The 14,011-nt window shown below is 46.0% G+C and overlaps 1 protein-coding gene across 1 annotated transcript in view; it reads left to right on the top strand.

The window, feature by feature from the left end:
- Positions 1-6,409: 6,409 nt before the first annotated feature.
- LOC137615260 (uncharacterized) overlaps positions 6,410-14,011 on the top strand; it is a 170,729-nt gene continuing 163,127 nt past the window's right edge. The window contains exon 1 of the mRNA XM_068344985.1: positions 6,410-6,707. Within this exon, the coding sequence (XP_068201086.1) occupies positions 6,600-6,707 (108 nt within the window). The 5' untranslated portion in view covers positions 6,410-6,599. The remainder of the gene's footprint in view (positions 6,708-14,011) is intronic.

Below are 14,011 nucleotides of genomic sequence, written 5' to 3' on the forward strand. Positions count from 1 at the left end.
ACGATTTCTGTTGCAGTTTTTGCTGTACTGACAAGGGCCTTGCCCCTGAATTGGCTGTAATCAGCCCCCTCATATAAAGAAAATTAAAATTGACAATATAGGCTAAGCTTTGCCTCCAACTACATAATTTTACCTTACTAATAGATCCTCCTGTGGAAAATCTGGTAGCCGTTGTGGTCTTAAAACTCCAGTTGAAGCAGGGCCCAAGGGTCAAAAACTCCCACTCTCGCTGTCTGTGGCAAGTGGCATAGGGCTGTTAGGCTTGGCGCCTATAAGCCAAGTTGTTTGATAAGTAATAGGTTGTTATTCTTGGTAACTGGCGGAATAAGCCAGTATTCAAATAGGGTCAGGAATCAGCTCAAATAAAAACTTTTAGGTCTCCACTGAGTTTTACTTATTACCCCCAACCTCCCTACCTGCAGGAATAGACTGCTGGGCCGTCTTAGTGCGTGAACGCAGTAAGAAGGCTCCCCAACAGCTATTTGTGTAGGCTAGTACTTAGCTAAAAAGAGTTAGTTTCAGCACTGCTCTAGCAATAGGTTAGTTAGCATAACCCCCATATAACTAACGAATTTGTGTTTCATTTTCAGATTCTGTAATTCATTCTTATAACTTCTACTATAACTTTGCTTGGGGCCCTAGGGCTTAAAGGGTTGGACAACCCCACCAGGCACACTGTCTGTCCCTCTATATGGTCTCTGATCATATACTTACTTATCTTGAAAAAAAGGACTTATCCTGGAACGAACTTCATGAGATCGTACTAGAAGCTCTAGCAACTGGTGAAATGGAGATGGACCCCGACCTGCAACCCCTTCTAACTGAACTTGACAAGGAAGCCAAAAAGGAACTCATGGACAATGAACAGAAATGAATGGAACAGGACCAAGACCAAACTAACCGGAAGAGGACCAACGACAACGACTCTGATGGAGAAGGAAACCTACCTTGGCAGGAAGTAAGGAGGAAAAAGAAACTTCCTAGAAGGAGCCAACCAGGGAATGTTGTACCCACACAGCAAGAAAACCTCACCGCAGGAAGCAGCAACCAGCCTGCTAGAGAAAACAAGACCTATTTTTTTAGGGTCTTGGCTGGTAACTCATCAGAGGCCTTCAAGGCTATTGCTGCCTTTGAAAGCAAGCACAAAAACATTCAGATGATTGCCAAACCGAACAGGCAAGGACAGTGGACCATATCCACCAAGGACGCAAGGGCACTGATAACCTTGCGAAGCACCTCAGACATTAAGCTATTGGAGCTGAAAGAAGAGGAAAAATTAAAAAAAGCAGTTGTGGTTGGCTACCCAACTGATATGATGGAAAGCCACCTAACTAAATTACCAAATATCACTGCAGCGGAAAGGATGAAGAATAAGGCAGGCTTCCTTACAAAAGCCATACTGGTGACATTCAAGGGTCCACACCCACGAAGAGTCGACCTGGGCATCTTTGGCAGCTTCAGGGTCAACAAATATTACCCTGATCCCCTCAGATGTTACAACTGCCAGAAGTATGGGCATCATAAGGACCAATGCCAAGCAAAGGTCCCAACCTGTGCTGTCTGCAGCCTCAAGCACCCCACACAGGAGTGCATTGACAAGAAGGCTGCTGGAATACCCACAGTCAAAAAGTGTTCCAACTGCAAGAAAGGGCATACTGCAATGGCCTGGGGATGCCCTGAAAGGGTAGCAAGAGTAATTGCTGCCCTCCCCAAAGACAAAAGGGACCCATCAAGAGTAAGAGCGGCCCCCAAACCTCTACCCAGAAGGAGATTTTATACCCAGGAGGAGCTAAACAGGCACTCCAACTCCAGAACAAGAACCAGGTCAGTATCTAAACCCAGAGCCAGATCTACCTCCAAGGCTCCAACCGAAGGTCCGAAACCACTGCCTAGGACCATCTTCATAAAGACCACGGTCCTAAAAGACAAACTGACCGAACTAGTCACTCAGGCCGTGACTGGAAAAATCAATGCTGCAACAATTGCTACCAGCATTGAACAAGTCCTAAAAGACTTGCTCTCCAGGAATAAGTCCTCCCAATCCCCCTCTCTTGCTATCCAGGAGATCACTTCTCACTCCTCACCAACCACACCTACCATTCCATCACCTCAATCACCCGTACCTTCCACATCCTCCACTTCAGTCCCAGCACCTATCATACCACTCACCCCATCCATCATCCCATCATCCACTCTCACCCCATCCACCTCATCCACTTCATCCTCCGAGGTCAAGGCAATTGCCTTTGCCCCTAGGGACCCTAGACAATACTCTTCAACCTACACCATGGAGTAAGAGTTCTGAACTGGAACTCAGCCGGTGTTAGACCAAAGATCTCCTCCCTAATTGCAATATGCAAAACTGAGAATGTAGATGTCATCCTGCTACAAGAAACCAATCTTCCAGCAGGAAAGAAACTAAAAATCCCAGGCTACAATGCCTACATCGCACCACAGATAGGCACAGACAGAGGACTAGCTACATTAGTTAAAACTAGCATACCAACAACAAGGTTACACAACCCTATTCCCTGTGGCACCAACATAGAGACACTAGCAGTAACAATAACATTACTGAATCAAAAAATAGACATATACAACATATACAGAAAATTACATAGGGAGGATACAGGAGAGTTACAACTAACTCAACTCTTTGCTCACACAGAAAGAACACCAACAATTATCTGCGGGGATTTTAATGCACATCACCCCATACTATCATCCCCATCAAGGACAAACCCCTCAGGGGAACACATAGCTTTCGCCCTGGATGAATTTGAGGGAGTCTCCCTCCTAAACACAGGGCAACCTACACACATAAGAGGTGGAAGACTAGATCTGACTTTTGCCACAACAGCCATTAGACACCTAACCAAGTGGCAAGTACACTCAACCCTGATAAGTGATCACTTTGCCACAGTGACAGAATTGGACTTACAACAACTACCTCCAATCCCACCACCCCCACCAAGATGGAACCAGGACCTAGCAGACTGGGTCTGCTTTCAAACAACCATAGAGGAATGGGCAATCAGCTACGCTCCTCCAGAGGACATAGACCAGCTAGAAAAAGACCTAGTTGAGGCCTTTCACAATGCAGCCAACAGAGCTATGCCACTAAAAACAACACAAGGTAGTTACACTTACAAAGACTCCTGGTACTACTGCCCAGAAGTCAGAAGACTAAAAACCAGACTAAACAGAGTCACAAAAATATACAGAAGAAGATCCACAGTAGAAAACAGAGAGCTACTACAAACAGTCAAAACTGAAACAAATGAAAGAATCCATGAAATCAGAATTGAAAAATGGATGGAATGGTGTTCAAGCCTGTCAGGATACACCAATCTAACTCAGCTTTGGAAATGGCTAGGCAGAGTAGCCGGAAAAAAGAGAAAGACACCAATTGCCACACACCCACACCCACATGAGGAGGCTGAAAGAATTGCAACATCCTTTGCAAACAGAACACTGTCAATCAATCTCTCCCCCGAAACCAGAATGCAACAAGAGCAACTGGCACCATCAAGATGGGAAGAGATCAACACAGCCTGCCTTCAGCAGGATGACACAGACACCCCATACACAGTTGAGGAGCTAAGAGCAGTACAAAAGACAGGGAAAGACACTGCACCTGGAGCTGACAAAATCACCTACACAATGATCAAACACATGGGTCCAGCAGGAGAAACTGCATTCCTAAGATTACTAAACAAAACACACCTAGAGCACATAAGGCCTCAAACCTGGAGACAACAAGATACACAGCCAATTCCCAAGCCAAAGGATCCAACAAATCCCAGGCCAATAGCCTTGGTATCCTGTATAGAAAAAACAGGAGAAAAAATGGTCTTAAACAGAATAAAGTACAAAATTGGCCCCCTAAACAAGCAGCTATATGCATATCAGGAGGGAATTGGAACCTCTGAATGCATCACAGATGTATTAAGCTGCATAAATCAGAACAAGGCAACAATAGTCTTCATAGACTTTGAAAAAGCCTTCGAGCTTGCAAGCCCAGTTGCAGTGCTGCAATCAGTAGCCAAAAAAGGAGTCAAAGGACACCTACTAGCATGGACTAAAAACTACATGCTAGGAAGGCAAGCCAGAGTCAAATTTCAAGGAGTGATATCCACATATCATGATTTGGAAAATGGTACGCCACAAGGAGGAATTCTAAGCCCCTCCTTTTCAACATCCTCATGGAGAATATAGCCTCACTTCAGCTACCTGAAGGAGTTAATATATTTATCTATGCAGATGATGTATGTGTAATAGCTCGAGGGCCAGTCAGGACAATAAAAATGCAAAGAGCACTCAATGCCATCAGCCACAAATCCAATGAGCTTGGACTAAAAATTAACATTGCCAAAACAAAAGCAATGACAATCAAAGCCCCAAACCCCGTACAACCACTCACAATAGGAATGGAACCCCTAGAATGGGTGGACCAATACACATACCTCGGGGTAATAATAGACAAACAGCTCACTTTCAAGCAAGAGATAAAAAATCTCAAGGAAAGAACAAATGCCAGAAATGCAGCTATGAGATATATGTGCAGGCTCAAGGATGGAGCAAATGAACACATCCAAAAGAAATACTATCTAGCCTGTTCCAGATCACTAGTAGACTATGCCGCCCCAACACTCCTGGGACTAACAGATCTACAAACAAGCACAATTGAAGTGATTCAAAACAATGCCATGAGGCTCATGTTGGGTGCCCCAATGTGAACAAGACTTTGCAACCTAAGGTTGGAAACCGGACTACCAACCCTCGAAGACAGAATTGCACTAAGAAATGCAAGCATAGTTGCAAAGATGTTCCTGTCAGACAGAGACTCAATCACCAAAAGACGAGTAAGAGAGGAACTATCCAAACATCCTGAAGTACAAACCCCAGATTCTTATGGCAAGGACCATAGCAATAACATCAAAAGACTTGGCCTTACAGAAACAATCCTACAATTAAAACCTGACACAGCACAAAGTACTATACACATTCCACCATGGAAAAAACAAGTTGCTAAATTCAACTACACCAAACTCCCAAGGGCAAAAGAAAACTGCACAATAGAAGAACTCAGAAACGCAGCAGAAGCAGCAATAACCTCAGTAGAAACAACAGGGGCACAGATCTACTATACTGATGGCACAGTAGATCCTGGAACCCAAACAGCAGGAGCGGCAGTTCACTCCTGCAAGTTCACAGCTTGCTGGAGAACATCCAACAATGTCTCCACCCTGCAGACAGAGCTTGTTGCAATACAGCAAGCATTAAAATACTCTATTGAAAATGAGGAAGGACCAGTAGTCATCCATACTGACTCACGATCCTCAGTGCAGGTCCTACAGCAGGACAAAAACAAAGAAAACAAATCCCTGATAGCGGACATTAAAATCCTCTTACATCAACATAATGAAAGAAACAGACTAGTAACTATAAACTGGATCCCCAGTCACATCGGGATACCAGGGAATGAAAAGGCTGATGAGCTAGCCAAAAGCACCAAACACATTCACAATGTACAGGTGCACATACAGCCTGCACTGCAACAAATCAAAAGCAAAATAAAGACACAGCTCAAGAACAACCTAATCAAGGAACTACATATGAGGATAGAGAATGGCTCTCCCTCTGCAACATGGTACAAATGGGCATCGGAACTAGAACCCCCTCCCATAGACAGATACACCCCAAGAAAACTGGCAGTATGCATACACAGACTCCGGCTGGGTTACAAAGCAAACTGGGAACTCCTAGATGACATCCAGACAAGGTGTGAACACTGTGATGTCATACCACAACAACCTCTCCTGCACTACCTACTAGAATGCAGAGAAACAGCACAGCTACGAGGTGATCTACTTGTAGACATCAACACACCACACGCCATGAAAGAGGCAGCCACACTGGCAAAAGCAATTGTCGAAAGCATAGACACACATGCACAGTTGCTTTCAACACTACCTCCACCAAGGTAAGACCTCCTCATTCCATGCACCATCTCATCCCCTCATTGTAAGGCTCTATTCACATCACCCCCTTTCACTTCTCAACTAATCTACCACTTAAAAATCTCTCTGCAGGGACCCTAGGGAGTAAAGGGTTGGACAACCCCACCTGCACAATTTTTCTCTAATCTTCAAAAGCCTTACACCCCCACTTTTCAAACTACCACTATCCGAGAAATGATGGCCCTCTACCACTACCACCATCATCCTTACCCTATCCACATCTTTCTCTACTACTAAAAACCTTTCAAATTTCCATTAATGCAACTACCTTATAAATTTTTACAGATCACCTACGGGCCAACCAAGGGAAAGGCCCGTGCCAACAACAAGTGTTGGCTTTAATACCCCAACAACAACAAAGTCTCAGACGAACACGCTACTTGACTACTTCTCACCCAGTCTCACACGTGCCTGGGTTATGTTTTTCCTAGGTCAAGGCGGCCGCGATGGTAACGTGACGTCAGACTTCGGTTACCTATTATACAAATTTCAGTGTTTGGTGGACTTCGCTCTCTTGTACATATCAATTTCATCATTATAACCTTTCCCTTTGTCAAGTGGATGTATAAGTGAAGCATGTCAGAAATGGAAGAGTCATTGAATCTGAAGAACAAGAGGCCAAGTTCTTCTGAAGAACCAGGGTCCAGTAAAAGAAACTGCACAAGACTTATAGCTGCAGAGAAGGTAGGTCTCCTTTATCTCAGGTTGGAACTCCTTTTGTGTTCTGACTTAAAAAAAAAAAAAAAAAAAACAGGACCGATAAACTCTATGGTAAAGTGGTTCTGAACAAGGGAGAAATGAAAGTGTGTTAAATTATTATTTATGTTACGTTAGACAAAGAAACGAGTGTGTTGATATATGGTTGGCCTACTTATAATTTTTATCCAAATGCAAGAACTAAAGCATTTTTAATTTCAACGGGCTATATTGTGTTTTATCCTATTTTGGCCAGGAATATCGGGGCCAGCAATTAATGGAGATCCTAGTTAGGAATTCTGGTTTTGATAAATGTATGATACTTTAATGGTTAAGTTTTACATTTAATTTCTAGCCAAATACATGAACCATATATTCATTCTACTCGTTATTTTTTTTTTTTTTTTGCATTTCAGACTATGATTATTATGGCAAACCACCCATATGAGTTTTTGTACCCCCTTTAATAAAAGCAATTATTGGGAGACCCCAGTGGGAAACCGGTGGTATTTGGGTGGAGAAATGTCATAAATGAGTGATTTGCAGCAATAATAATGGTCAGAAATGCAAAATAAGCACAAGATAACCTGTTTGAATAATACATGGTTCATGTAGGTGGCTGAAAACGGGCCAAAACGTGATTATTTAACTTTTGAGATTTGTAAAAGAACCTAACAAACCCATCTAACCTAACCTAGTAATTCCCAGGGCACAACCCCTAGCCGAGGACCAAGCCCCCAGACCCTCCTTCCTAGGTCACTACTGCTAGCAGGAACCCCCTTCCCAGGTCACAAACTTGAAGTAAATCACAAATAAATCCTTACATTATGATAAAGTAAATCACAAATAAATCCTTATCTTATCATTGACACCGCCTCTTTTTATTTTTTTTTATTTTTTTTTTTTTTGTCAGAAGATTTGCAGTAGTAAATGTGCTGGTCTTCCCTAAAAATTAACTTGGAATCGGACTTTTCAGGCATTATTTTTTAATTTCACGTGTATCAATAGCTTTACATTGACCGGAGAGTATTTCCATCATAGTCTATTGCTGATATAATTGAAATTTCACTAAATTTTGAAATAGATTGTTGTACTTGCTTTAAGTTCCCTCTTGTAGACATCTATGTGATGGTGGTCAAGTTAAAACTGAAGGGGAAGATAAAACAAAAAGAAAGAATGGCTGTTGTAGAACAACATCTGGGAACTTATGAAGAAGTACTTGTAACCTGTTAATTGGTTTAAAAAACCCTCCTGACAAATACGTCATTGTAAATTCACAGAAAGCTCCCAAGACCGATCGGAACCAAACATGCGCAATAAGTCCCCTTTAGTCTTTCAGATGTAAACAATAGACAGAGTGAAAAACATACTTTACATTTTAAATGACTGATACGTAAGTTATTATGCCCCAGCCCCTATTAAACATATAGAGAAAAATACCAAACTAGCCAACACTTGTCCATTTCTTATAGTGAATTCCAGTTTCGCTAGTATTTAAAGTATCGTATATTTAACCGGGTTTTCGTGTGGGGATTCCTCATTGGCATAGGTAAGGATGGGGCCCTGGATGAGCTTTTGATCTCCAGATTGATATTCAAGTGACATAGCTTTGAAGGTAAAATTATAGAACAAGACAGGACAACATATCTACAGTATTAGGAAAAACCTCTTTTCCTACAGTAAATAGTGTGCTTTCAACGAATTTAACCATTATTTCCACTTGCACTACAAATAAGCCGTTCTACCGTTATGGACCCCCCCCCAACCCAATGTACACTGGTGGTAACCGGGTACTTTGGGTGTGATAAAACATGACCAAACAGGATTTCGAGATTTGTAAAAGGCCACAGAACCTAACAAATCCACCTAACCTAACGGTACCCAGGTCACAGACCCCCTATTCCTAGGTCAAAAACTAAAAGTAAATCACAAATAAATCCTTACATTTGTTCCGTAACTGAAATACAAACCTTAGCTATTTGATATGGGTTATTACTTTCGCGTAGCTGAAATGACGAGCCATTAGAATTTTAACAAAGGTTTACTACCCCCATCGCTAGTTAGCGGGGGTTAGGGAGGGGTAGCTTGCTTCCCCCCCTCACACACCTGTGTGATGAGCTCACTTTACTTTTGGCTCGGGTGGTGAGCGGACGTGTCCGCTTTCACCCTCGCTTTTTGTCTATTACTTACTTTTTCTTATACTTGTAATATATATATAAACATTCTTTATGTTTATGTATATATTTTTGGGCTCAAGCCATGGCGTCCTGATGGAAGGTTCCTTTTTGGTAGCTTCCTTGGGTAAATAACTACTAAGATATTCCCAGAGAATTTAACCACAGGTTATCACAGAATTCTAACTTCTGGAGCGAGTATCCTAAAGGTTTCCCTTTTAAGACATCGTATATCAACAGGGGACGCATGTATTAACGCGCCACATAGCTATCTATACCCCGAACAGAGTTAATGCTTCGGTGTGTAAGGGCGGAGAATAGCTGGGAGCCGTTCCATAGCTAATCTCATCCGTGGCTACTTTTGGTACTCGAGACGTAAACAAACGGGCGCCATTGCTTAAATGACGTCACGACCGTCTCCATCCTTCGTTTAGTAGCTTGCCTTACTAGTCGGACTTTTCCCTGTGCGTACTTTATCGTCTTGCATCTTTATCATGTCGCTACCTTCGGCCTCGCCTTCTTCTGGAAAGTTGAGTACAAGGTTCCAGTATTGTTTAGTTAAGCTCTGACCGTAAAGTAAATATTACTTTTCGAGATATTTGTTGTTTTGTGGCAGAGCTGTGCCTCTACCGGACCCGCCATTTTATGGCGTCGTTGTTGTTCTGCATGCCTTATTTAGTTAGCCACAACAACGCTTCCGGCCTTATTTACTAATCGATAATATTAGTTTATTTAGTCTTCATAGCTAGGAACTTTTATATCGTGTTTTGACGCTTTTTTACCGGTCATCGATTGACCCCATACTAGTTGGCTACTATAGCCCCCAGGCCAGAGCGCCTATATTAGTGTTCATGCATGATTTTATCAGTGATCCTAGGCTTACTTATGAAGATAGTGGCATTATTTTACAATACTATTGACTGTGATGCAAGTGTTTTCGCCTTCAGGGACCATATAGGGGATAGGTTAGTTAGTGTGCCTTCCTAACCTAACCTACATGTAGGACCCCTATATGCTTCCTTCATCCCCCTGCCCTTGGGCATTCCCTCTGTGTAGCCTTGCTCCCCCTACCACGTAAGGGGATCAAGCTCTTATCAGAGTATGTTATCGCCTCTCTGTCCTCCCTAAGGGAATGAACCCCCCTTAGGGTTGCGCCTGAGAGTGAGGAACGGCTAGTCTTTCCTCTATTGCTAGGACTAAGTCTACGACTTTCCTGCGATAGCGATATGTCTTCTATCCTTCCTAGTTCAGGACGTACATCCCTGCTCTAGGTTAGGTTTTGGAAGGGTTTATTCTGTTCCTTGCTGAAACTGTACCCATGCACCGTTTCAGTCAGGCTGCCCTACCTTAGGTTAGGGAGTGTCCTCCCTTCCTTAGTGGCCGCTCTGGTACAGAACCCCTTCCATGGAAGACCCTTCTCTTCTCCCCTCCCCACCTATCGCTTGTATAGCCTAGCCTATACTTAGGTTAGTCTATACCCATCTGTCCCCTGTCCTACAACTCCTCCTTAGGGTGGAGTGATAGGGCTACCTTGAGCTTCTGTGTACAGTCCGCTCTGGTACATATACCCTTCATAGTGTCATATGGGGTTAGCCACTGGATGTGTTCTGTATGCAGGGGTCTCACCCCCCCCCCTTTTTGGGTGTCCCCTAGCCCTCCCTTGGGCTACCCTAGCTCCCGGTCCTCTGCGGCCCCTGCTTCTGGGTGATAGAGTCAGCCTCTATCATGGGTACACCCTCTCAGGGGGGATGTGTGGGAGTCCATGGCCGGACCCCCCTACATCCCTCCCTCTGTCTCTTTCACTCCGGGTGCCGGTCCCTTGCCGCCTCCACTGTCGGCGATACCCACCTCCTACCTTGGTGACTCACCCCATATCCCCATGGCCGCCAGTCCTCCGTGTGCCGGGGGACTGCCGCCTGCCGATGGCTCTCCCCCTTCCTCATAGCTTGGTCGTCCGCCCGCCGGCCGGCCCCCGGAGTGCCGGCATCCACTGCCGGCCGGCCCCCGGAGTGCCGGCATCCACTGCCGGCAACCCGGTTCTGCTATAACCATCCTTGTTCCTGTCACCAATCCGGCAACCTCCGGCTGCCGGAGCCGCCGCTCCCTCTGCCGGCGTGCCGCCGCTGTGCCGGCGGCCGCCTCCCTGGTATTACTCTTGACTTTTATATTGTCTGTCCTAATGCCAGAAACTGCTGGAGCGGCCTCCGGCGTGCCGGAGGTCTGCCGGAACCTTCCGGAGGCGTCAAGACGACTTGCACCCCCTTCTACTAGCTATCATCTAATACTGATAGCCCTACACTGCAACCAGATGGCTTGTTTGCGTAAATCGATCAGTACCTTAGTACTGTTCTACTGGTAATCATGCTGTCTTTTTGCATTTTACAGATTTCCAGCATGCTGCGTGTATCTTAGCGCGGCTGGTTGCCGGAAGCAGTTACCCTTTGGGATCCTTTAGCCCCCTAATTTGGGACTGAGTGGCCTCAGTCCCAACCTTATCCTTGACAATTCCTATGGAATTCCATTTGCCCTATGGACTTCTACTGGAATTCTATCCTGTGCCTTCGACCACCTCGGATTATACAAGGATAAAGCTTACGGTAACCAGCCGGGCGGGATGCACGGAGTATGTTTCTTTCCTATCTCAATCCTCTGTGCATCACACCCTTTATCAAGTTAAAGTTAATGATTAATATTAACCTAGTTTAAGAGCCATTCTTATGACTCCCCCCATACTCATTTTCTCTTTCTTCCACAGGAGGAGCCGATGAAGTGTGACTTCGACTTCTGCGCTGTGAAATGCCCGCACTTCTACGGGCATACGGCTTGCAGGACTCACGCCCCTTGTGCTAACAAGAAAGGGGATTTGAAATTCTGGGACCCGCTGAACTGTACGGTCTGCCAGGCTCACCTAGTTGATGCCTTCCATAACCCTCCCTCAGCGGAGGTCAGGGACACTTCTCGGGATAAGCTACGCAAGTGGGTGCGTGGCTTCCAGAAGAATGCCACCGGACCGTACCTGGCCACTGAAGAAATGAGGTCTCTTTTGTTCCCAAAGGCCTCCCCTGATTCTGTGGTGCCCAAAGATTCGATCCCCACTGTCCAAATTACGGTGGAACCAGACGTAGTCATGGCCCAGTCCATGCACGAGTGCCACCTGGATTCCGAGGACGACGAACACATGTCGGATATTTCGGAGGGCACGGAGAAGACCCTTATGGCTCAAGGTGCGGAAGATGATGAGGACCAGGTGGAATACACCGAGTCGGAGCAAGAGGTCGCTCCTCCTTCCATCACCGCCCCTACTCCTACACCGACGGAAGTGTCTCTCCCGTCTACCTCCGCTACCCCGGAACCCATGCCATCCGCCCAAGAGATGTTCCGGATGATCAAAGCCATCATGGACGACAGGCTGAAAGAAAATCAGGAGTTCATCAGGTCCATGATAGGATCCAAAGAACCGAAGAAGATCTCGGTTAAGGATCTCCCCGCTTGCTCACACGCCAACCCATGGAGGTATGCTGAGCATATGGTTATCGCGACCGGCAGGATCTTCGTCAGCGACAAGATCGGCACGGTCCCCCTGGAAGACGTGGAGTTCTTCCCAAACTTCGAGGCCTACCCGGACTGTTACGTCCGGCTTCGTTCTGAACCTGCCTCTAAAGAAGAGACCGAACCAAAGGAGGAGATAGTGTTCGATCTCGCGAAGGCCCAGGCTATGCTAGCCAATACGTTTAAAAGTAGGGGTTTTACCTGCTCTAAGCTTCCGGCCCTGAGCAAGAAGCACCCTACCTACGTCGCACCCGACGAAGCAGTCCTTCCATTCATGGAAAAGGCCTTCGCTGCGTGCCTTAAGGCTGTGGAAGAGGGAAAAGCCTGCCCTGCACTGGAGGAGTGCAAACCCTTCTCCATAGTGACTCCCCCCGACGCTCGACACTGGAAGGACATCCAGCATACTTTCGTGGTGGGAAAGCTAGATCCTGACGTCGCCGGACGTCAGTTTAATGAAGACCTCCCGAAACTCAACGATCACCTCCTTCGTCGGGAACAAGATACGAAGGAGAGGCTCGCAGCATCCATGTCCCACCAGGTCCATCTTGATATCATGGCCTGTGACACCAGAGTACCAGACCACTACATGGTACTCGCCAAATCCCACATGGCAACCCTGGTGAAGGATATGTACCACTTCATGAAGGCTCGGAGAGCCTGTCGTGAATTCGTGTTCGCAGGTGCCACTGTGAAACACGAACCCCGGAGGCTGATTTCCTCCAACATCTGGGGTAAACACCTCTTTCCTTCTGACCTTGTGAAGGAGATCACCGACAAAGCCGCCACGGAGAATAGGAACCTTCTCCACAAGTGGGGCATGTCAAAAAAGAGGAAATCCTCTCAGGACGACGGACCTCAACCTAAGAGGAAATCCTCCAAACAGAAACCCCAGCAGCGTCAACCAAGACGACAGTTTCCGGGACCCTCTACTCCCCAAGTGGCAGCTCAGCCACAGCAGACCTTTCAGCTGGTCACCCAACCGGTCTTGTCACAGTCACCGGTTTTCACCCCTGCTTTCGAGCAACAGACGACTACCTTTCGTCCCAAAGGTAGAGGCTCAAGCAGAGGTGCAGGCAGAGACGCGTCTCGCTGTCCTTCCAGAGGCAGAGGAGGAAAGGGAGCTAGCGGCCGAGGCAGTAAGCCCTCGGGACACCAGAAGCAATGAAGTGCTTCCGGTGGGAGGAAGACTCCGCCAATTCCAGGATCGTTGGACCTTTGATCCCTGGGCACACAGCATCGTCAAGAAGGGTCTAGGCTGGAGTTGGACTCAACCACCCCCCAACCTTCCAGCAATTCTTCCAACAATCAACCCCCCTTCTGGAAGAATATGTCCTAGATCTCTTGAACAAGAAGGTGATAAGGAAGGTAAAGTCCACCAGGTTCCAAGGGAGACTGTTTTGTGTCCCCAAGAAAGACTCCGACAAACTCAGAGTCATTCTGGACTTATCCCCCATCAACAAGTTCATAGCGAACGACAAGTTCAAGATGCTGACTCTTCAACAGATAAGGACCCTTCTGCCTCGAGGTTCTTACACGGTCTCCATAGACCTGGCGGATGCCTACTGGCAC

This window comes from Palaemon carinicauda, chromosome 21, assembly GCF_036898095.1.
Source record: "Palaemon carinicauda isolate YSFRI2023 chromosome 21, ASM3689809v2, whole genome shotgun sequence".
Taxonomy (NCBI): domain Eukaryota; kingdom Metazoa; phylum Arthropoda; class Malacostraca; order Decapoda; family Palaemonidae; genus Palaemon; species Palaemon carinicauda.